At 36.9% G+C, this 26,030-nt stretch overlaps 2 protein-coding genes and 1 long non-coding RNA gene across 3 annotated transcripts in view; 1 reads left to right on the plus strand and 2 right to left on the minus strand.

The window, feature by feature from the left end:
• The window catches only part of DHX36 (DEAH-box helicase 36), a 29,621-nt gene extending 24,115 nt beyond the window's left edge, over nt 1-5,506 (minus strand). The window contains exons 1-4 of the mRNA XM_026701651.2: nt 5,188-5,506; nt 4,069-4,187; nt 2,029-2,245; nt 750-788 (exon numbers count right to left, since the gene is read on the minus strand). Of these exons, the coding sequence (XP_026557436.1) occupies nt 750-788; nt 2,029-2,245; nt 4,069-4,187; nt 5,188-5,394 (582 nt within the window). The 5' untranslated portion in view covers nt 5,395-5,506. The remainder of the gene's footprint in view (nt 1-749; nt 789-2,028; nt 2,246-4,068; nt 4,188-5,187) is intronic.
• A 28-nt stretch (nt 5,507-5,534) lies between these two features.
• On the plus strand, nt 5,535-25,433 carry LOC148125883 (uncharacterized). Its single transcript, XR_015743607.1, has 3 exons — nt 5,535-5,729; nt 21,600-21,760; nt 22,780-25,433. It is a non-coding gene; the product is annotated as an uncharacterized LOC148125883 (long non-coding RNA).
• GPR149 (G protein-coupled receptor 149) overlaps nt 18,632-26,030 on the minus strand; it is a 41,162-nt gene continuing 33,763 nt past the window's right edge. The window contains exon 4 of the mRNA XM_026701144.2: nt 18,632-19,490. Within this exon, the coding sequence (XP_026556929.1) occupies nt 18,918-19,490 (573 nt within the window). The 3' untranslated portion in view covers nt 18,632-18,917. The remainder of the gene's footprint in view (nt 19,491-26,030) is intronic.

Here is a 26,030-nt window from a genome sequence, read left to right on the forward strand (position 1 = left end):
GCTTGTCTTCTACCTTGTACTATGGTTGGCACAAGCCTTACATGTTAAAAAGGGAATTTTTGGCTAAGTTGTCTCCTTTAAGATTGTTAAGATGGCTTCACAATAAATGTTAGCATTAATACAATAACAGTTTTTAACAGTTTTATAAGCATCTACTTAATTTCTTGAGTTACAGTTTACATTTTTAGCCAACCACATTAACTAAAAGTGGTGTTTTAATATTAGGTTCATAACTGTCTCAGCAGGAAGACTAGTTGGCAATTTTATAAAAATCGGTCATTAATTCTGATGTTATAGTAATGCAGGGATGCCAAACAAGGCCCTCAGGCCACATCCGGCCCATGGGATGCTTAGCTCTGGCTCGCAGGGCTAACCTGGAAATTGTGAAGGAACAGCAGCAGGCGGCCCTCCCAAGCTCGCTTTCACTGGCAGAGGGTTGCAGGAGGCCATCGTAGATGAAAACAGAGCTTGGGAGCCCCCAACATGAGTGACATTGACTGGCCATGCCAAACCCAGCCCCCAAGGTCAAATACCACCCTGATTTGGGCCTCAATGAAATAGAGTTTGACACCTGTTATAGTGCATTATCAAGCTCCAACTCCGTCAGAGTAATCACCCTATTGCACTACTTTTTAATATGTTATTGAGATTTCTCTCATGCTATTTAGCATTCATTTTGTTCATATTAAACCTCTTTATCCAAACCCTGTTAAAGATGCAAACAAATTATTTTAATAAACATTCCATACCTTCCTCATACTGTGGGAAGGCAATTTCTCACGAAATCTCTGCAAATTAAAGAACATGAAACTCGGTTACTTCATAATTCATTTTTCTTAAAAGTTCAATAGCATTATAAGACATAAATTCCCTGATATCCCCTATTCAATAGATTTCAGTTCTCTATTTATATTTAATATTTTTTTTAAAAGTGTCATTATATATCAACTGAAGACAAAGTGTACCAAATATTTAAGAGACAACATCTCTGTTAAAGAGATACCTTAGCATACCTTTTTCTAAGTCATACTGGTGACATCACTGGAATGCTAGCCTCAGTGAAAATATCATGGACTACAACAAGATCCTTCAAAGTAAGCCAAAGCTCTGACAAACTGCTTACTGCAGATCAGCTGCTCACTATCACAATTTAAAGGTGAAACGAATACTTATCCTACTTAATAGCAAGCTGATATTCACATACACATGAAGTTGTTAACTGAACAACACTGGTTTGAAACAAAAATGATACCCTAAGGTATGTAGAGAAAACATAATTGAATTTACTTATGTATCTCCTCTAATTAGTCTTCTCTTATTGGTTATAACAATATTTGTCCAGAAGGGTATAATTCACAATCCTATAGATTATCTCATTTGTTAGCCCAATGCATGAGTTTCTTGAGCCTAGTAAGTTTTATTATTTCACTTTACCAAGACACCAAAAACATTTCCAGATCTATTACAGTTCTAACACTTATTGGATGTACTTCATCTAAATCACTTACCCATAATCCTGGTTTAAGACTATGTTTGGTCTTGTTTAATTACCTTGGTGCCTTCTTTGCTGACACAAACTAAGTTGCCTTATGTACTAAGAAATAAGGCTTTATCCTAATTCCACTGAAACTAAATTCAATGTGATTTAAATTGCCAATTTATTTTCATTATTCCTAGACCTTGACATTGATCCTCTCCTATTATGAAAATTATTAACTCCAAGTGGAGATAAATATATAAACTACTTTTCTCCCTCAATTCCGACTCATCATTTCATTGTCAACAGGATTTCAGAGAGTATGAAACTTCAATAGTTGAGCATTCTTGGATGAAGGAAAAAAATGCCTATTATACTTCTATATGTATCAACCCAGAAATTAAGTCTGATTCTAGATTTGTAAATTGATACCTCATGCTCCATTGAATTATATTGCCTTTTTGTACAATTTATTATAATTTTGAAGTAATAACATAAATCTTAGATGACTTTTAAGAAGTTGTATCCTGCCATTGAGAAAATCTCAGTACCTGCATCTCAATGTATCTTGAATCAGATTTTTTCTTTCTCAGTTCTTCTTTATATTGTTCATCTAAGTCACTATCAGGCATATTTTCTTGTAAGAGATAATCTGAATCTTGAACCAGAAATGATTTTTCCAGTACTGGCCTTCTCTTTTCAGGAGCCTTCTCCACAACAGGATTTTCCACCACAGGTTTTGTTTTAGTAGGAACCTCCTTTGTACACCTGGAAAAGAATACTTGCATGTATTCTTACTGTGAAAAAATGCACGTTATTGAAATGTGTATTTAATCATAAAAGTCTGGTCTATAACTATTTGCTCATCTACAATTAAGTAGTTGCTATTAATTTTAATGAATGTGGCAGAATCAGATATTATCTGTACTTTCTTTTCACCTGTATTAATCTGCCACTCTCCCTCTGCTTACTCACAGTACTGTCTCAAATAAACCGCAGCCTAAAACTTTATCATGGTTCCGTCTGACCTCAGTGTTAAATTTTTGTAACTAAAGATACAAAAAAAATCTATTGTCAATGGAGACAACATTCAGAAAAAGTATTGGGAATGGTATTTTGAATAATATGACAGTAAAGGACAGATACAGTTTTACATCAACTGTTTATATAAAGAATAGTGATATTCATCATTAGCAATCAAACTTCAGCATATAAATTATTCACAGGACTAGAGTTATCATATATAATTTAAAGTAATTCATTTTGAAAAGACAATTTAAGATGTTTATCCATAAATACCAAAAGTTCAACTGATTTCTCTGTCTGATAATGCCAATACCTATGGACAATGTGTCAAAATAAAAAGCTTTGTTGTTATATCCTTCACAACAACAGCAAATAAACAATGGTTGGGTGTGTGGGGGGGGGGAGTTCTTGTTTAGCAACTGCCTTGCTTACCAATCATTTGCAGTTATGACAGTGATTAAAAAGTAACTTTATGACCAATCCTCACATTTACAACCTTCTCAGGTCTGTAGAGCAAAGAAATGTTAAAGTTCATAAGTAGTTACAGTTTTACTTAGCATTTGCTTTGCTTCAAAAATAGACTTGCCAGTATCAGTTGTGGTTATTAAACAAGGACTACCTGGATGTATACATATACTACGTATACTTAATTCCACTCTCACCTCTCCAATAGAGATTCAACTAGAACTGGTTTCAGGTAGCATGGACAATGGAGATCACAGAAGACAGAAATATTGCCAGAGGACAGGAGAAAGGCAAATATTTGTCATGACTTTGGCTACAACATGGTCAATCTATGGCATATAGTGGATCAAATATTAATCAGCCAGCATACAGGAAAGAATATATCATGACAGGAGGTAGAATGGATTTACCAGGAATAAATCATGGCCAAACACTCAAATCCTCCTTTTTGATAGAACAATCTATTTACCTGACCAATTATGTGAAGGACTTAGTGGATCTTGGCTACAATAAAGTACTTGACTCAATGTACCACAAAAAACTAATACTATTTGACCGAGACAAAAATATTACTTTATTCTGACACTGCAATTTAGAGAGCAACCAAGATGATAAAGGGCTGAAAGATAAAGATTAAAAGGAACAGTTGGAGGCTCGTTGACTATGTTTAGTCTGGAAGAAAGAAGGCTGTGTTCAAGTATTTGGACAGCTGTCATGGAAAAGACAGGCAGTACCATTTAGATTTCATGCAGCAGACAGGTAAGAAACAATGTATATACATGACAAGAAAGTAGGTTTGATTATAAATGGGGGAGGGGCTAACTATTTAATACTAGAACCGATTGTCTTGGGTGATAGTCTACTCTCCTTTCACTTAAGTTATTAAACTGAATCTAGTTATTAAACTGAACCCTACTATATGTTGGGGATGGTTATAAACTGATACATATAATCTCAAAACTTATAATCAGGACATGAAATGAGATCAGACTGTATTATTTGTTTTACCATTCTTAAGCTGTCCTTACTTGGCTTTTAATTTCTACTGAAAAATAAAGTAACTGTGTCTAAAACAAAAACAGATTGAATGTTCTTATTACCCTTCTTCATCTGACCACCAAGACATAGCTTCTTGCTCTTTTTCATTTTTGTTCTGGACAGTATTCAGCAGCTGTACAATCTGTTCTTCTCTGCGCTCATCCATATGTACCACAGATCTCTATGTAAATAAAATGTAAGTTATTACAAATTTAATATGAGTATTTGATTTTATTTTGGATTTAACTGTCTCGCTGACCAATTTTATACCAAGTGTCACTATGATGTGGTAGAGGGAGTGAAAAGAAACAGGGCCATTCTTGTATTTCTGTGCTTCTATAATCATTACATTATGTTCCCCCAAATCCAGATGGGCACGACAGTGAGCAGGAAAAGAGGAATTTGTAATTGCAAATGTGGCGGAGAATAGCAGAACCTCTAAAAGGCTAATGAAAAGGTTTTGGGTTCTGAAGGTGGACTTAGATAAAAAAAGACATAACGTGCCAACCGCTAGGAACTGCTACAGCAATAGTTCATACAATTACTTACATGTAGTAAGATACATGCTAAAAGTGTCTGAGTGGCAGAAGGAAAGTAATAAAATTGTTTAACAATGTGACAAATACCATATATTAACAAAGACATCAAACAAAAAGGAGCTGGAGGAAAAAAGTCAATTACACATGATCAAAGAACCACAAGCTAAAACTGCATGACAATATCATCATACAACCACACTTGTTTTGCTATGTTCAACTTGATACAGTGGAGTAATTGAAGTTTCTTTTGCTTAGGAAAAACAAAAACAAAGAGTGTGAGTATGTGTATGTGTGTATCTGCCTGTCTAACACACACAAAAAACTATGCTGGTCTATGATTGTTATTAAAACCTGATCTGAAGGAGGTGTACCGCTGTTTATGAAAACAGGAAAGGTGAGAACCTCAAAGCCCAGAGATAAATTGAAGAGTCCCCCACGTTCAAGACATATTTCACTATCATTTTTATAGCAGCAACTCCCTGCCCCCTCAGCCGAACTCCTCGCCGTACTTTCAAGGCTCCTCAATCTACCAAGGAAAACGGCCTTAATTGAGGAGAAGGCAAACCCCGCATTGTATAAACTGAGGAGAACCGAGCTCTTCCGCTCCCTCTCTTCTTTTTCATTGCCGGGACCATCACCCACCTGCTGTCTCTCGGCCTCTTTGCTCCTCTCGCCTTGTCTCCGTGCGTACCACAGGCCAATCTCACGGCCCTTCAGGTGGGGAGGAGGTCGGCTGCGGCTGCCGCTACCGCCGCCGCCCCCTTCGCCACCTCTGGAAGAAGAGGACGACGACTGCGAAGCGCGGGGCCCGTCCCTGCGGCCCCAACCCCGGCGGTTCTCATAGCTCATCGTAAACCCGTCACAGAAACGCGGTTCGTAAGACCCTCTTCTCAATCGGCGGACGCGATGACCTCCGGAAGCAGAACCGGCCACCGATACAAGCCGGCCTGACCCAGGATTATTAACTTCCGTTCAGAAAGCAAAAAAAATGGCGCGCAGGCGCAAGCGCCGCTAAGAGCGCGTTAAAAGAACGGTGTTTCTGAACCTCCTTTAAGATGTGTGGACTTCAGTTCCCAGAATTCCCCAGCCTTTAGAATTTAGAACCCAGCTGAATTATGCGCGATGCTAGCTGCATGGTTGCCCTCGAGCGGTGGTCGGGATTTGCACAGCAAGAGCGGCGGAAGGTGTGTGTGTGTTCACCAAACCGTGCTGTTTGTGCGTTTAAATCTTTTGTGAGAGATTTTCAACTTTCAACGAAAGGTGTTTTTGCTCCAGTCTCACCCGGGGCGGTGCACTGTAGTTACAATCGCAGCCTTTTATTAAGTGACAATTCTCCCCGGTTTAAAAAGCGGCAGCATTTTGCCAATTTATTCAGGGCTGCAGGGTCGATGTGAGATTATCAAGAAATCGCAGCGATGCAGCCTAGGCGCGAATCGAAGGGAAAAAGCTTTGTTGTGCACCTCCATAGGAAAAGGCACGATCTCATTTTGGGTCATCGGCTTTTTGTAAGTGATTATGATCAGCATTTTGCCAATTGGAAACACTAGCAGTTGAATTACAACAGCCCATAATATATTTTCAACATGCAATAAGGCTGTGCATACTTTCAGGTCCCGCTTTAAATTATACTTCGTAGTTCATAAAATTCTTGTCTGCAACTTTTCAAAATAGACAACCTTACCCCAGGATTATGTGACAATTACAATTATGGGACAGTTGTATAAAATAGTTGTACAGTCTCTGCGCCTAGTAGGAGCAGCCTCAAATGGCAGGCCATGCTGCAATTGCTGTAATTTAATAGGTGTAGTTCATACTAAACCTATCATTCTAGTCAGTGAATAAAGAAGTTTCAGGGGAAGTAGGTATAAATCAAGGCAAACTCTTATTTATGAAAATTATATTGTAATGCCTTTGCTAATACAATTAGACTCTTAGTTCCACTTCACACACTAGTGATTTTGAATTTTGATTAGCAAAACCAAGAAAAATGTTTGCTGATTATAGTCAAGTGTATGTGCAGAATTTTAACCATCTTACATTTTTCAGTGCCTACTGTAAACATGTTTCACTCAGATATTGATTTTCTGACAGAAGGATATGAAAGGCATGAATAAAGTAGTCAGGTTTGTATGTGCAAATGTATGTGGATGACACTTTGAAGCAGCTATAGTGGCCTATTTCTTATAGGAAAAGGGCAAGAATTCTGTTTGTCCTTCTTCAATAAGAAATTTCTAAAGTCCTCAAATATTAAACCAGTTGTCCCAAAGGTGCTTTTTCAAGAGGCAGCTGGACTTTCTGGTTTTTCTTTGAAGACATTTTGCTTCTCACCCAAGAAGCTGGATGACTGAAGATCTTCATAGACATTTAGCTATGTGCTACAAATAAAATAATGTAAGGGAATGTGACACTGGCATTCTATCCCTTCAGGTACAGAGCTCAGAAGGCTTTACTACAGGGGTGTCAAACACGTCACATGCTGGCCCCTCCCCCACCCAGTTTAGCGAAGGGGGGGAAAGTCCCAATACATCACATGACACTGCCATGACAACACAAGTTTGTCCCCCTTGCTTTACGATTAGAAATGTGGCTTTGTATATGGTGCTGATTTTTTGTTTGTTGTCCTTTTGAGTCAGTATTGACTCCTGGTACTGTCATGACTAGTTCCTGCAGTTTTCTTGGCAAGTGGTTTTCCATTGCTTCCTTCTGAGGGCTGAGAGAGAATGACTGATCCAAAGTTATCCAGCTGTTTTGTGCTAAAGTGGGACTAGAACTCACAATTTTCCTGTTTCTAGCTTGGTACCTTAACCACTACACCAAACTGGTTTGCTGGGTGTCCAGTAAATATCTATTGAAGTATAGTGAAAAATCCAGTAGATTCTGGAGTTCATTTTTCAATTACACCAAATAAAAATAAATCAGCATAATAATTGAAGATAATTTATTTCCATATAATGCATTTCATTTGGAGTCTGCAGTTATAATAAATTTCACTTTGAGTCTGCATCAGTACTGAATGTAAATTACTAATTTATTATTAAACGTCAAATATTCTGAAAATAACTTGTGATGTACAAGACATTTGGAAAGGATGACTATTCAAGTAGATGTTTTCATTATAGCTCTATATAATACTAAAATCAGAAGCCTGAGTGTTTTCTGAAATAATTACTGAAATTTTTCAGCTTTAATGGCAATTAATGTACCCTTTGCTATGTGACATGATGAACACTATTAATTCCACTTGTGTTAAGTGCTGTTTCTTGTCTTCTAGCCCATATTTCAAAGAATTAATTTTCCTACCATTTCTTGTACCTACTTCTCTATCACTGATAGATGTGGTGGAACCCCCAATTACCCAAAGGAAATTAAGGATGCAGGATGACAACAGGTATCAGAAAAAAAGTCAAAGGTCCTTGCGGTACTATTCAGCTGTCTAGAATATGTTATTCCCAGGGGTGGGATTCAAATTTTTAACAACCAGTTTTGTGGGCATGGCTTAGGTAGTGGGGGTGGCTTGGTGGTCATGTGGCTGGGTGGACATGTTATTGGCTGGAGGTGGCTAACTCAGTATCATTCACATCGAGGAACTTATCTCCTCTCTTGGTCTCTCATGAATGTGGGGATGCTGCAACAGTCGTAAGTGTGAAAAATGGTCATAAGTCACTTTTTTCAGTGACATTGTAACTTTGAATGGTCATTCCACACAAGCAAAGTACCAGCAAAGGAGGGGGAAAAAGCTCCAGAGAAGTTCCTGAGACCGGAAGTCTAGTCCTGCCAAGAATGTAATAAGGGTTAACGGAGAGTTTCAAGTAACACCAGAATGTTTCCCTCCTACCTTCCTTACAGGATTAGGCCAGTAATTTTTTCTAACTACTGGTTCTCCAAACTGCTTAGAAAGTTAACAACCAGTTCTAGCAAATAGGTGCAAACTGGTAGAATCCCACCCCTGGTTATTCCTAAATTATTTATTCATTCAATTTCTATAGCTGCCCAATTCAGCCAAGTGATTCTAGGCAACTAATTTTTATGTTTATGTTTATTTTATGTCTACTAAAATAGCAATGACAATGAAGATTTTTAGGAACTATATCTAGAACAAGGTTTTGAAGGATCTTTTCAGATCTAATCTTGACACACTATAAACATATTTAAAAGGACTATAATAATTTAGAAATTGAGATGAGGACTTAAATATTTTATATACTTTCTACTAATTCTCACCGCAGAATTTTAGAGAAATCCGGACACTTCTGTCTTCTATTTTTAATCTTATTTGTTTGTTTTCCTGCTGCTGCTTCCTGATAACTTTCCACCAAAATCCATGTTAAGTAGAGAAAGTTAGAAGAACTTAAAATTCTGACATCCATATTAAAGTCATATTTTGCTTCTTGCAGCTTCTCATCATTTTGTTTACCAGTTTTTCTTTTCACAGCACCCATCAGCCTCATTTAGGAAGGAGAAATTACAGTTTTGCAAATAATAACCATGAACAGGAATAGTCTAGTTTTTGCTCTGCTGTTTGCTATGACTATTGAATTAGTTCAGTGAGCTAAGCTTTTTTCATGGAGGAAACAATGTAGAACAACTAAAATAAAATTCTTACCATCAGAACTCATTCATTTCAACTAGGATTTGGGGATTTATCTGCACATTCTGATTTTTCAGCATAAAATGAAAGCCATTATGGGTGCAGAAAATCAAGAGTCTTTTGTATGACTAAGATCTGCAGATTCATATATGTTCTCATAAAAGATTCTCCCCAGGATTACACAAATCATAAAAGCGATGCTTCATAATATTTGAAGCTAAGCACTCCTTGAAGTTGTCTTGAAATGTAATATGGTTCCCACAGCAGAATTCACTTCTAAGATTGGTCACTTCTACATTTTGTTCAGTAAATAACTGTATGTGAGGCTCTCAGATTGATGCTGAGTCTTGGGAAACATTTGGGATTGTTGCTATGTTCCACTCTTGCTGCTATACATTAAGAGCACTGTCTGACCTTCTGAATTCTATTGCTGGGGTGGTTTTGGAAAGCCTGTCATTGGGGTTTCTATTTATTGCCAGGTGATCTCAGGAGTTTATGGCCTACAGCTCAACCGTAGACTATCCAAGGTTATTGAAGAGCAAGAAGTGCAGGAGGGTCATACTTCAGATCTGGATTTTGTCTCAGGGCATTTGCAAGATGTGTTTGTTTTTTTGACATATATTATCATTTTATGTGAGATAGATTTGGAAGTGTTCATATGACCAGTAGATGGGGCATTCTACAAGAAGATCAATGTAGGCCTCTGGAAAAATTATAGGGTACTTCCACAGCACCACCATTTCCATCACAGACATTTAATGAAATGGTTTGACGCTGACTTTGATTATTTGATTATTTATTAAATTAATGTACTGCTAAATTTTGTGACTCGTAGTGATTTACAGACATAAAATACAACAGAGCTATAAAACAACATATATTAAAACCAGAATAAATAACAGAATAACATTTAAAACAATATCCATTTCAAATCTCATAATTAAAGATGCACACCTTTATTAAATGACACTAGCTCTCAAAGATCATGCAGTTTTAATTACCAAAAAATTTCAAGTTGGTGCCACTCTACTCTCCAATGTTAAGAATATTCCATAAATTGGGTGCCTTCACAGAAAATACCACCTCTGGAGTCCTACTGATCTGATCTCTCATAAACTAATTGTCAACACCTCCAGCTGGGATAAATGTAGTGGATAGATTCTTGGATCCAGAACATGAACTTTCAAGTACCTAGGTGCAAAACTGTTAGTAAAAGTTGCTCCTGGCAGCCTATCGGAAGCCAGCATAATGGCTGCAATACATGTGTCATATGGCTGAAGTGGCTTTTGCTCATCAATATATGAGTAACTGTATTCTGCACCAACTTCAATTTTAGACTAGTATTCAAAGATTGCCCCACAGGGAGCACGGTGCATTAATCATTCCTAGTAGTGACAAGGGCATGAGTTACTATTATCTGGTCATTCCAGATAGGCCACTTGGTATGGCATTTGCCTATTGTTACAAGAGTTGCTTGATAGACACCTGTATTGTAGACTAGCTGCCTCCAATCTTTTGGGCACCAGGGAGCAGTTCTGTGGAGAGAGGATTTTCCATGCACCAGAGAGTGTGTGGTTTTGTGTGTTGCCTGCATCCCACAGATGGCGCTTTGCTTGCTTGTGTAGCCCGGTTGCTGGTATGCCATGGACTGATACCAATCCATTGACGGGGTTTGGAGACCCCTGTTGTGGAGTGTTACCTTGAGGATAATGCCACTCTGATTTATAATGAACAAAGAATCAGATAATATTTGGGAAAAGGCAGCTTTTTATTTTTTGTTTTAAATATGGTTTTACATTGTGTAAGCTGCCTTGAGTCGCCATGGACGAATAAGCGGCAATATAAATTAAATAAATAAATAACTTTTTTTTTTTAAGGTAAAAGCTTTGGCTCATTCAGGTCATAACCTCCACAATACTTATTGTGCATAAACGCACAATCGTGCCTACCATCCCTATCCTATTGTCTCCCAATTATACTCATTTCCTGTATTTATACTTATGTTTATTATCTTGTATGCTATTGACAAATAAATAAATAAAATTAAATAAATAAATAGGTCAAGAATCATGTGACATCTCTGGCCTGCGAGGGGTGGTGATGTATGGCTGAGTATTCATCAACCCCATGATGATATAACACCCTGAACTGAACCTCTCCCAGCAGGACTATGTAGATGTTAAATGGAACAAGAAAAATACCTTGCAGGAATCTACAAAGGTACCTTTGTCAATCTGGACTTGTCTCCCCTTCTCCTCCCCACAATTCCACCTATTGGATTAATCCACTGAGAAAGGAGCAGAGTACCAACAGCACTAGCAACAGTACTTAGATTTATATACCGCTTCACAGTGCTTTACAGCCCTCTCTAAGTGGTTTACAGAGTCAGCCTATTGCCCTCAACAATCTGGGCCCGCATTTTACCACCTCGAAATGATGGAATGCCGAGTCAACCTTGAGCCTGGTGAAATTCAAACTCTCAAATTGCAGGCAGCTAGCAGTCAGCAGAAATAGCCTGCAGTACTGCATTCTAACCACTGCGGCCACCATGGCTCTTGTCTCAAATATTCATCCCTTACAGGTAATCCAAATATTGGTTTCAGATAATCCTCTCAACAGCCTTCCCATAAAAGAGAATGTAGGAAGGAAAACAGTAATTCTAAAAACAGATGGATCCAGAGAAAACTTCTACAGAAAGAGGCAGACCAATGTTTCCTTAAAGGCATCTGGCACAATTCTTCCCCTAAAGAGACATTGACAATTGAAATCTAAGTACTCAGGTACTTCCAGGCTACCCATATGAGCTGTAAACTATAGATAGCAGAGTATATGCCAAAGAGCATATTCACAAGCTGAAATGAATCCTAGCTAACCTCAAGTCACTAGCCCATTACTATTTGATTCCTGCCAATGGGGAGTCAAGATTCTGGTGAATTTGAGTGACCAAGATCACAAAAAGTGCAAATGTATCACAGTACCCACGAAGTGGCTTGTCTATTTTTCCTCAGTATGATTCAATTGATTGTAAAGAGGCCCACCAGATAGCACTAGACAATAATGTCAGAGTGTTAACATTTCACTGTCTACCCAATAGAGAAAGCTCTTACGTTTCATCACATTTACAGTTTGTCAACTTCCTCTGATGTTCCCAGCATTGTTTCTGCCACTACATCCTCTGGAGCCAGTAAACCAAGAAACACCTCAGAATCCAATAGCTGGAGTCACCCAGGAGCAATCAAATCAATCACCTGATCAGAATTATCTTCTAAGATACTGGAAAATTCATTTTAAAAAAATCCCTGGATTCATCAACTGTATAGAGAAATCAATCCTTCCACCCTCCAGAGATCCATGATAGTAAATGTTATCCAAGCTAGGGAATGATTTCACCATGGCCAAAGCCTCAGATTTGAAATATATTTTTGTCTATCACGGTAATTCCCACAAGGTCATGGGTATTTTTATTAAAAGCTGCTTTAACCTCAAATGTTGGATTGCATTCATAATTACATAATAGCTATAGGAATAAAATTAAATTTCAATAGAAATGTTCATTTTCTTAATTTCTTAATTGATTAGGGACACTGCAGTTGCTGATTATTCAGAAAAGGCTGTTAGTAATAATATGAAATCTCATTTTTAAAGTACAATGACCCATTGGATTTCCAATCAAGTATCTAAGGCAGCAAACCATGAAATGTACTGCCTGAATTTGAAATGCAATTGAATTTTAGGTATGTTATGACTATGTAGTTGAAAGTTTGCATTCAATACTTTTGCAAAAGCTAATTATGGGTTTGAAGGTAAAACAGTATTCCCATTAAGATTTAACATTTGCATTCCTCCATTAGTTTAGGATTATGTGTTTGTATTGGTCCAGCTGGGTTGAAAAATGGATCTAGCTCTGGCTTAACTGCATATGCAATTTATGTAAAAAAATAGAACAAGATGATGATGATGATGAGAAGGAGGAGGATCTAACTGCAGATGTTGGCATACAGGTAAAGATCATCTCTCTTCTAGTGCTGCATCTGTCAGCAATTCCATTAAAAAGTGTTGTATCTTAGATTATGTCAAGTGTGAAGAAAAATCTTTTTATAATGACTTATTCACACTTACTAACAGGAGTTTGATTGCACACAGTTCCTTCTTATGGTTTTGCAAAGTAGACAGGACTCCCATAAGTACTAAGGTGAGTGTGTTAAGAACTGACATTGCTAAATGGGGTTGAAAATGAAAATTGAAAAATGTGACTTACTCATTTACTCTGCCCTCAGAGCATTGTCAAACATAAGAAATGGTATGGCAAGGAAATAAAAAACTTACAGCCACTTATCACTCTGCAGTAATACTATGTTCACTATATTCATTAGTCTACTAAATGCTATGAATCCTTGGAAACAATCCATTAGCATAACAACACAAACTATTAGAGACATTGGACTAATTTACACTTAGGAATTAATGACTGATTTAGAAGACTAATAAACATATTCTTTAAATATTCTTCAAAGCAAGAAACACAATTTAATCTAATAGATACTGTGGATATTTTTTAACTGGTGCTAGTTTTATATTTTAATTATAATGTTCTTGTTAAATATGTTATATATGCATTTTTTGTCATCTGCCTTGAATGTTTTTAAATTAATACTCCATATTACATTGGGATGCAAGCTACAGACAACTCTCAGTTAATATATTTGTGGTCTGATCCTTAACATGTATTTACATGGAAGTAAAACCCATTAAATTAGATCGGGGTGTCAAACTCAAGGCCCGTGGGCTGAATCCGGCCCCGCAGGGTGCTTAGATCTGGCCCGTGGGCTGCCCTGGAAACAGTGAAAGACCCGCTGGTGGTGCCTCTGCCAGCAAAAATGGGATCCCGTTTTCACTAGCAGAGCACTTGGGCCACCACAGGCACCAAAACGAGTGACGTTGAGCTAGCCACGCCCACCCTGGCCATGCCCATGCCCCCCCAAGGTCAAACACATCCCTGATGTGTCCCTCAATGAAATTGAGTTTGACACCCCTGAATTGGATTGAATATACTATCATTCACACTGTTTTGGTTGGACGTACACTTCCTTTTTTTTCCTTTAAAGCTGAGCAGATACAGGATAATTTCAAAATACTTTATTTGTTAAAATATTTGTGAAAATGCTGCATCTACTGCTTTAATCATTAAATACAATAGGCTATCATTTCAAGCAGCAGATGCAGGAATGACAGAGCTGTATGCGCTGTCAAGTGCACCCTGAATTCCCTAAAATAGATTAATAGCCATAGTTGAGCCAGACTTCAAGTCCTATTGCCGACATTGAAGTAAATCCAATTATCTTCAAAACATGGAAATAATAAAAGCAAAGAAGTCATTGTAATAAAAAAAAGAGAAGAATCATGTTGCTAAGTGTCTCAGACTTTGTGTTATAGTTTCACAAGTAAACACCTGGAATAATAGATTTGTTGCCCCTTTCTGATAATGAAGATGGATTCAGAGCAGCCCAGGACTATTATTATTAATAGCATATGGCATTGTTACATTAGCCAAGAGACCACAATGCAATCACAGAGTAATAATTTGGCTGACAATTTACCAGCTCTGTTATAGGGCACACTTGCATGCTTCCCAAGCCACATCATAGGAGGGCAACCTGGCTTCACACAAGAGAAAAAAGATAATCTGCTCTTCCTGCAGCAGCATCCAAAGTCCCCTCCCTTCCCTGGATCTGCCTCACAAATGGGCATCGCAACCAGGAAGGTTCAGAGCTGGCAGGGATCTGACTGACTGCATGGAGCGCCAACTCATCTGCCCACTGAAGTGGTACCTATTTATCTACTCTCATAGAACATGCTTTTGAATTGCTAGGTGAACAGAGGTTGTGGCGAGTGATGGGAGCCCACCCTGTCACGCACTGCTAGGACTTGAGCCACAGGAACAGAGACCATCTCTAGTGTCATTAAGCCACCGAACCACTGAATTTCCTAGCCAAGGACTGATGTTCTAGAATCTAGTTTATAGCCCAATTAAATAGAAATTAAGATGTGAAAGAACAGGGAGAAGACAGAACTGACATACAGAAAATGTTTTGAACATTCAACCTCCCAAATTTCAATGTGATGAAAAATGTATTACTCAGTAGCCTAAAATTACTATTGTTCAGTTAATTCAGTGTCCATATTTTTTTTCCAATCCCACATGCACTTTGGTTGGATCACATTTCTTTCAAATCACCTTCAAAAAGGTCTCTTGACAACCATCCTTCTGCCCAGAAATGTCAAATATTGTGTTCTGAAGCTTATTAAAGGTCAGAGGGATGGAAAAATCAGAGAAGAAAAAGAGGAAGTAACTCAGTATAGTTTTAAAAGGATTTAAAAATTTAAATCCATCTGGTTTTCTAAAAATGACAAGCAATTCACTATGTTCTCTAAGAAATAAACAATAGAAAGGGATAAATAAATTTTGATATCATGCAAATAGCTGTTAATGGATAAATGATATCCAATTATTTCAAATTTTTACTTAAATGAAACAGAATCCAGTTGGCCACTGAATAGAATGCCATCTATTGACTGGGTAAACAGTGCTTTTATCACAGCAGTACATTACCTTACAATAGGTTGAATCCTGAGCTGGTTTTACCAAACCCAGGATAAATGCACAACTACCAATGACAAATTCTTGAAAGTATGATAAGTTTCTGTGTACAGTCATTATAGTCTCAACAAATTAATAGAAAACAGGACCTAAGGCTGATTGACAGTACTGAACAGTGAGAATTTGGAGGCTTTAAAGACAGAATTTTCATTTCAGTCTGCAAAAATTAGATTTAGCCCACTCTTTAAAATTGTCAACATGCTCTCCACATTTGTGGTCTGCAGTTTCAGTGACTTCAAAACACATCATGGCAGGAGTTCTGAATCAATAGTTCGAACAGTTCAAATTTGAACTAATTGAAAAATTCTTTTTGAAGTTGATGAAAATCAAGGAAAGGTGAAAAGATAAATTAATCATCTTAACTTACAGACTGATGATTTCAATGCAGATTAAAAATAGAGTTGGTAAACAAGAGCAGTAAAATATCAGCATCTCTCCTATCAACATCACAAGAATATGGACAGTTTAAGGATGACTTAATCAGCAATTCCCTGTATGTATATGATGGCTCCTTTGAAATCTATGCACTGTTGATCCCTGTGGAAATAGGTCACTTGAAGGAATTACAAGTTTTCAGCAAAGCATCAAAATACACAACTGAATTCAATTAAATTCAAATATTATTGTAATAGCTATATTTTTAGAATATAAATCAGACTATACCTTTTTGGGCATAGCAAGCTGTTGAGAATGTCTCTGGATTTCACACTATTTTCATACAATGCAAGAAAGATGAAGAGTTAACTTCCTATAATGAATTTTGGAACAATATTCCAAAATTATTGATGTTTCTGCAAATACACCTGGAACCACATTTCTTTCTCACTTTCGAGACTGATGTGAGATTTGAAAAACTAGCTTCCATTGTTTATATGCTTATTTATTTAAAGGAGGCATATGATAAAATGAACAGGGTTGGATTATGAAATATTTTGCAGACAGATAGAGTTGAATATAGGCTATTGAATATAGTAAAAGTGGTATATGGGGGAAGTAAAGAACGAGTGACAAAAAAGTTTAACGTTTGACAAATGTTTCAACATTGAGAAGGGAATAAAACCAGGGCATGTGATGATCTTATAATTGTGTAATATATTGATGGATAAATGTATGCTTGTGTTTATTAGAATTAAGTTGCTTATGGATTTTAGCAGGTGTGCACTCTTGTATGAAAACAATGTGATGAATGGTATAAAATGTGTGTTAGATTATATGATTGTAATGAGAAGAATGGATCTGAAAATGAATACAACAAAGACAAAGTTAGTTGCATTCCACAGATAAAATGATTGATTGAAAGATGGCCAGTCACATATAAATCACTAAAAATCAGAGCAAGATAAAGTCATGTTTTTTGGTAGAACGTTTATTAAAGATGAAAAATGGGTTGTAAAATCAATTCTTTTTTAGTTACTTACATTGTGGTAACTTTGTAGTAATTCTATTGGAGCTCAATTTGTGTCTCAGCAAATACTGTGATAAAACTGTCAGTCTAAAGCAAGCAACAAGACTTTTTATAGTTTATGCGGCACAGAGCAATTATTTCAAAATATGAGAGACATATCTCAGTTTTATGAAATTAAAAACTGAATACAAGAATTAAAAAGTGCAGGTAATTTTGTGTAACTACAAACACACCAGCATTTGTGTGTGTAATAATACTCCATTGAAAAATAGCTTTGACCACCTCCACTTTTATATCCACATGGAATTAGGTCAATATTAAAAATTACAACAAATGGTAGAAGCATTAAATTAGAAAAACACTGTATCTCTTTTTCTTTTTGTCCTATTCCAGTTAGAAGTGGTTTCAATATTTGGAACCATTCATAGGTTGTGTAAATCAAATGGAAAGGGAGGGAAATTATTTTTGTTATTTTAGGTATGAGGCCCAATTGGCTTTTTGAGGTCAGAATGACGGGTGAAGCTGGTCTCTTTATATTATTTCTCTTTCATTGACTTGAATAGGAGAAAAAGTATTATGAGCACTCCAGATTCAACTTAGCCCTAACCACATTCTGATGAAAGCAGTATATAGCATTCTGTATATTCATAGTTCCTGATGGAGCTAGTTGCTTCCAGTGGTTCTCCTATTTTGTCTGTGACATCCATAATATTCATGTATGCTCTATGGAAAAAAAGCTCTTTAATACATATGCATCAGTGCAAAAGCCTTTCCAATCTATATACTATATCAGTGAAATAACAGGTTACATGCTTTCTTGAAAGCAAAATTTTCAATGGTCATTAATCACTACTCCAGGAAGGTAATAAGATCATTGGATTAAAATGACCAAAAAATTCTTACTGTAAACAAGTGGGCATTTTGCATTAATCTCTATACTTAACATTGTTCACAAATGACCAGTCACGGCTATCGTTACATTGGCTAAATACACTGAAATATGATAGCAATTTCCTCTCTAGTGAAAGGAATAGACTGAATAGTGCTGCACCTGGTGGAGCTGGTCTGGTTTTAGAAACCAAGCAGAGTCAGGTCTGGTTAGTAATTGGATAGCATACCATTAAAGAATGCCGGAGGTGTACGCTAGGTGGGAAGTCAAAACCATCTTTATCCTTTTATCAAAAATATTACAATGTAGTCATAAGCTTGAGGCCCAATTCATTTTGCTTCCCACCTCAAATTACATAAAAGCTAGAAACCAGCTTTTTTTTTTTTTTGGTTAGATGAAGAATGGGGGTCCGAGGTAACCCATGGTCCCCCTGAGATGGTTGGCTGGGAGGCTGCAATCCTTTAACTCTAATTTTTAATCCAGGATTCTCAGCCTCCCTTACATACCCCTCAAAGGCCTCACTTTTGGCTATGCTGCTAGTGCAGCAAAACTGGCATTAAGAGTAGAGATTTGAGTTGCCTCATCAAGGAAACTTCCAACAGTAATTCTTCAGAAGGCAGAGAGGAAAGAGCTGTCCTTCCCTGCTACCCTATTCATAAGGAATATAGCAATACTGCTTAAAACAGCTTTTGGACAAAGTATGTAAGATTCTGTTGTGAATGCATTAATGTTATTCAATTATTTTCTCAAATGCCATGAATAAATGGTTTAGGGTCCAAGCAAACTTTAAAAATGAGGGTACAAATTATTCACAGTCCCTTTTTTCTGCATTTTAGTTGCCAAGCCCATCTTCTTCTCTTTTCCTGTATGCTTTGTTTAACATTTGTATTTCTTCTTGATAACCCTCTTTTTCCAAGTGCTGTTTTTTACTGTTCTGCCTGTGAGCTTCGACAGTGTCAGGAATGGATATGTTCAGATCACTGTTGGGATTGCTTGATGGTATGAAGAGTGAATAAGATGCTGTTTCTCCTAAATCACATGAGACAAATCTATTTTCTTTCCGAGAATAACGTAAGGATGGAGAGCGGACCTGGGCAGAGGATTGGCTAATATTACTAATGATGGAAACAGTGTCCATGGCTTCTTCATTGTCACAAATTTCAAGTACCTCTAAGTGAATCTTCACATTGGTGTCAGTAAATGTGGTTGGAGAATCCTCAGGATTTGGCTCATGGCCCACACTCTTGGAGCGATACACTTCGATTTTCTTGGATGTGGGAGTGATTTTTTGTCCTTCTGTGCTTACCTCATATGTAGATAAAGAGAGGGTTTTTCCTGTGGGAGCTTGGAGAGACACTGTTCCTTGAAATGCACACAGAGGAATAGCTAAGGCACCGCCTGAACGCTGAAATGAGAAAAAATGTTATTATTTAATGTTGCTTCCACAAACGAAAAACAGTTGTCAACAATCCAATTACATCACATTATTTTCACGGCTATGTGTTGCGAATACCTTTTAAAGGCATTAGATATAACTGATGGTATAAAAATACTTCTTTATTTACAGTTCTTACCCTGATGTGTAAAACAGAATTTATCTATCTTTTATTGACTCCTTCTGTTTCCCACACAATTATACAAATCCACTATTTCCTTTTATGTTTTAACCATTAAGACAATTTTGTCCTCTGCAGGTATCAGCATCTGTCCAATGTTGTCTAAGTTTGGAAGCTAAGCAGAATTAGCCCTGGTTAATACTTGAATAGAAGATCTCCAGAGAATATCAGAGCTATATGCTTCTATCTTGAAAACAGTGGAAAGTTACCAGAATTTCATAATGAAATAATTATCTTCCTGAACAAAGAACCTCTACCCATTCAATCTTGTTTGCTCATTTGGGATGTATCAAATTATAATTATTAATCAGTGAGTTGATTATGTTGATAAATTGATTGGATTGGATTATATAATTTTATAAACTAAAGGCAAAAAAATATAACATGTAAATGAACTGGCCCAAATAGCCACTACTGCCAGATATTCCTCAACTTACAACCAGTTGTACAATAGCAATAGAACTTAGACTTATATACAGCTTACAGTTCTTCATAGCCCTCTCAGCTTTTTACAGAGTCGGCATATTTCCCCCAACAATCCACATCCTCATTTTACCACCTTGAAAAGGATGGAAGGCTGAGTCAACCTTAAGCTGATGAGATTCGAACTGCCAAACTGGTGGCAGCAGCAGTAAGCAGAAGCAGCCTACAGTGGTGCATTCTAACCACTTTGCCACCATAGCTTTTCATGACCATTTGAAATTATGACAGACTTTCCCAGAGCTACTTATGACCTGCTTTCAGCTCATTAGGGCTGCATGCACCCTGGTCACATTACCACATTTTAGGTGTTCAACAACCAGTTCACATGTATGAGTGTTTGCAGTACCTCACAGTAATGTGACACATGATTTGTGACATTTTTCGTCAGTTTTTGACTTTTACTTCTGTACTCCAGCAATAAATGGGGAAATAAATGCCCCAGGTTTGCTTAACGTTTGCTTCATGACTGTTGCAAAAGTGTAATTTTTAATCTGGTCATGTGATGCCTTGACTGATGATCATAATGACTTATGACTATAATTTTGAGTTTGAAATAATTATGGTTGCAAATCAAGGACTACATGTATCTCTGCAGTAGAAAAATATACAAATATATTTGAAATAGAAAAAAATATATATGAAAGATAAATTGATTTTCATGTTCATTACCCAGGCTGTTGAAAGTGCAGAAAGTTTTATTATTTCTAAAGACAAGAAGAGAGAGAATCAACTTTAAGAGATCAAGGCGACAATCTGATGCACACTTTTCTGGAAAGAAAAACATCTCAATCTACTCCTGAATACATACAAGTAAGCTTAGTTTATAGAAGACATGAACAACAAGACCAAAAACAGCCAGAAGAAAAATTAATCATCTACTATTTTCCTGTACTGAGTGCCTTAATTATAATGTTCTGCACTGTCAATAAATGAATCTATTTTGTCTTTTTGGTCAGTGTAGAAAAGCATGTAAAGTGAAAATGTGTGTAAAAGTCTGAAAAATATATCTAGTTTCACCAGTGACATCCAAATGGTGAAGACGTTATGAAATGTTATTGAGCTGTGGTGGTGCAGTGGCTAGAAAGCAGTATTGCACGCTGACTCTTTCCCCAACCAGAAGTTCGATCCTGACGGGATCAGGGTTGACACAGCCTTCCATCCTTACAAGTTTAGTAAAACAAGGACCCAGACTGTTGAGAGCAATATGCTGACATTTGAAACCATTTAGAGAGTGCTATAAAGCACTATGAAGCAGTATGCAAGTCTAAGCACTATTGCTATTTTATCCCAGACGGATTGATGTACTGAAGTGTATGGGCTGCCATTTAATGCAAAAGAAGTACCAGCTATAAACACTGAAGGATTCCTTTGCACTTTAGTTTCTTTCTAATATACCTTTGTATTCATGTTTGTAGCTTGGAGCCTTCATCTAAAATCTATTCAGGACATACATCTACTGAGATGAAACGCTCAGACACCAGATTGGATACAAAGGGAGTTTTTGACTTCAGGATTGCTAATTAGATTTCTGGCAGAAAGTGGTCAATGTCGCAGGCTATAAAAAAATTCTGGAACAGTAGGAGCACTTTAAAGGGAATGAATCTTGTTGAACAGAATGGAAATCTAAAATCATCCCTGAAATGGCTCTCTGATACAATTTCTGTAATGGAATGTGTGGATGATCTTGGGGGATAAGGGAAGAGATACTGACAGGGGTCCCCAACCTTTAGGCTACGGCCTACTATCAGGGCATGGGCTGTTCAAAACCAGGCCATGGGAGAAATAGGCAAGCATGTGAATCTCCATCTTGCAAGCAGCAGGCAAGCGTGTGCACATGTGCAAGGAGCTTTGTGGAGCTTTGTGCCTGAGCACAGGTGCCTGCCACTTGCATGAGCGGAGCTTTGTGCATGGTGAATGGAGCTGGACATACGCATGTTAACCTGCCACTCACATGCCTCCCCTGCGCTGGACTGGGCCAGGCGGCCAAGTTGGAAAGTTTGGGGACTGCTGGCCTAGGAAACAATCAGACAAGTGAGGGAGAAGCACCTAATGGATTAACAATCAGAAAAAGAAATTTAGGAAGTACCTGACCTAATTAATCAGGCAATTAAAAGGAGCGGTGGGGAGTTGGACCTTAAGACTTGCAAGATACTATTAATGTAGCCTTATAGTAAAGTAGAATTATCTCATCCAGTCGTGTTTCCTGTCTGTTTTGCACAGGTGTGCTTACAATTTCTAATTATGATCTTGTGTACAAGACCATAATTAGGCAAGAACAACCAGATATATTTGGGAGATCTGTTTTTTCCCTCTTTCTGTTATTAATCATACCTTTTCATTGCTCTTTTTTCTAGCTTTCTACCTCTTTTCCTTGGAACACAAAGCAAGCAGGAAGAGAGGGGGGGATGGAGGAAAGAAAGTTGTTGCTTTTATTACTCTGAAATTTTTTATGAGCAATCATGTGATGAAAACATTCATGGAAAACAATAACAATGTCTATGTGGAACAATTTAATTTAAAGAACATCTTTCATTTTCCCTAGTGTTGAGTTATAATCTTCATTCAACTTTTCTTTCCACATGTTTCTCCTCACAGACATATTGCAGTGCTCTTCAGCAAGTGTTAAAAAGGACTTGGAGAGAAGAGGAATGGAAATAATAAAGGATGGATGGATAGATGGTATATTGTTTGGACATGCTGTACATTAATTCATTCACAAGCCAAACACTTTCCACTCTTGCAATCTATATATGTAATCATAAGCTCACATTCCTGTAGCATAGCTAGACAATGGGACTATGTAGCATATCGCATAGAAGTGGGGATGGAATTATACAGTTGAAAGCTAATTTATTTTTCACAGAAACCTACCAAAATCTGGATTTGGTTCTATTCAGCCATTACTTGGAAGGAAAACTTTGGTCTGAGTAAGAGAAACACTATCAAACATCAGAGTAATTTTTCTTCAAGTTACAAGTCTGAAGATCTACATTGATGTGTTCCTGATGAAAATACTGAAAATATCCAAATAAATCCTTGAAGAATATTTACAACTTCATTCCAGCAATGCTCTTTGTTTCTGTGTCTCTTCTCACTTGACTCTCCATAAATCAGGTTTTCACTATTTTCTTGTTTGACTGCTTCAAAAAGATATAATATTGACTGAACTATATTTAGGGTTATTACTTCTGCCTTTAGAGATTTTTATATAAAAAGTATTATTTTTTTTCCTGAGAGCTACGTAGATTTCTATGATGCTTAGCAAGCTGTAGATATACTGAGTGCAACATTTATTTTTCTTATATGTATCCATGTATTCATAACTATGTACTGATAGCTATTGTCTTGTAAGCAATTGACAAATCAAATCAAATAAATAAAAAATAAACATTTAGGAACCAGGCATTAGTCCATAATATAGCTACTGTAACCAGAGTAGATCAAATGGGTGGGGCAAAAACAAAGGTAAAATGTGATGGAATGTACTTGCTATTTAATTGAATCAAAATTATATCAAATACTGTTAACTATTGTGGCGTTAAATTCTTATCAGGAAAGGATGGAGAGAACCAAGGGGAGAGAATCAGTTAGACAGCTAGCAGCTAATGTAGGAAAGTATTGGAGGAACAAAATTGGTTTCTGTATTCAGAAACCTGAAGAATGACTTTGTATTAGTTTGCTGATAAGGAGAAGCTCAAAGTAATTAAATAGCTAATTTCTCATAGGAAGATAGTCCTATAGGAGAAAGAGCTGCTGAGCTGGCATCAGAAGTGAAGTTTTAAATTATAAGAGGAAACTTAGAAAGAAGAACAAGAAGTGGAGACATAAACGGAACAGAAGATATATAGCATCTAGCAATAAGATGGACCTAGACAGCAGTGACAATAGATTGATGGGTTTAATAAAGAGTAGAGATGGCTGTTAATCCTAAATGTGACTAGACAGTGCTATACTACTGAAACTTTGTTTTGTTTCCTGGATATTGGTTCAAAGTGAATGTGAAGCTTCCTGAAACAGACCTGGCCATGATCCAGAAAAAATGTATTTTTCTGGATACATGGCCAGGTGATCATGGCCAGAGGGGGAAGCTTTTAACCATTAATTACTAGTAAGATGAATATTTGGTTCATTTTTGTTACATCATTGATAAAATAACATATTTATACATAATTTCTATTTTGTTTATTCAAGTAACTTTTTTGAGGAAGGGAGTACATTTGATTGAACTCAGTGATGCATAACTTTTTGCATCCCAAAAGTGTTTTTCAAAAGGCAACAGGATTTTCTTGGTTTCTTTTTTTTCCTCCCCTTGAAAATGTTTCGCTTCTCATTCAAGAAGCTTCTTCAATTACTGAAAAGAATGATATTGCAGCACCAATGAGGTATCTAGTTGACCCCTAGATAGAAAAAAGACTAGGAATGCCACACGATCGAGAGAAAGGGGTGGAGGAAGGTGTCAGGAAAGATAGGAAGATCAGGGTTACCAAGTACAGTCACATTAAAAGGTTACAATTTCATGACCTAGAGGAAAGGATACATTTTTGAAAGACATATTATCATAACATGAAAATTACTTGTGGGAGGAAGACATTATTCCACAAGAAAAACAGAAGATGGACATTTATTATTTTTTCATAAGACAGCGCAAAGGTAATTTGATTTGATGACACCTTGCTCAAGCCACACCTCTCTATCAAAATGAGACCTAGCTCTGAAACTGTGGATTTAACTGGAAGTTTTCAAAGCATTTTTTTTTTTTTTGAATTATGACTTTTCTACTGCTTTTGGTATTGTGACAAGTATATGCAAATTTGTAAGTACAATTTCTTATGTGGAGAACATTGAGAAGGGCAATTGATTGTTGTGGCAGACTCTCAGTCACACAAGTAGCTGGCCAGTGGATTTTACTTTGATAAACAGCCTTGCAGAACTATTTGAACATTGTTTATTTATTTGTTTCGGCTTATATTTTCTCATTTGCTAATATTTGCTTGCTGTGCAGCTTAATCTGCTGGGAAATGGGGAGAGAGGGAGTGGGAGAGGAAAATGGAGTAATTGAACAGTTATTTGGAGGGGGTTTGCTTGCTGATGTCTTCTTCTTAGATGTAATTATACATTCATCCAAGTCTATTTATTATTCAGATGTTATTTGTGTCTGATGTAATTTTTTTATTTATCTTAGTATATCTGTCCAGTCAAATTGCATTGTCACTGTATACTTAGTGAAAAATTAAGAGCAAATCTTGCCTGTTTTGAATTTTGAATCTCCAAGTAGAATAAGAGCTGGTTTATGCTTAATATTTTAAAGAAGTTTCTGAATATATATATATATATATATATATATATATATATATATATATTTTCTGAGGTTCTCGCGGGTATTTGTATGTGGATCTTTGGTTGTTCGGGTTTTCACTCTGAGAAGCAAGAGCCGAAGACAGAAGCCTGAAGATGATGAATGAGACTTCATCGAAACATTGCCTAGATACTTTGAATCTTACGCGGGAGAAAACCCGAACAACCAAAGATCCATATATATATATATATATATATATATATATATATATATATATATATATATATATATATATCACAAACAAAAAAATCTCCACACCACTAGCCAGGCAAACACCTGGGCACAAACAGATCCCCCCTGATACCTCCAGCTCAAACACACCCCAACCAGGCACCCAGATGAAACCTAGCTTCCTAACAAATGATGGCCATCCATTTACTCGGAGCCAAACTGCACTAAAAGCCTCCAATACAGGAACACAATGTTGCCAGCCAATCAAGACACAAAAAAGCCACAAAACAGACAGAAGATATTAGAAACACCAATCAAG

This window comes from Pseudonaja textilis, chromosome 4 (assembly GCF_049901715.1).
Source record: "Pseudonaja textilis isolate UNSWEBS1 chromosome 4, rPseTex1.2, whole genome shotgun sequence".
Taxonomy (NCBI): Eukaryota; Metazoa; Chordata; class Lepidosauria; order Squamata; family Elapidae; genus Pseudonaja; species Pseudonaja textilis.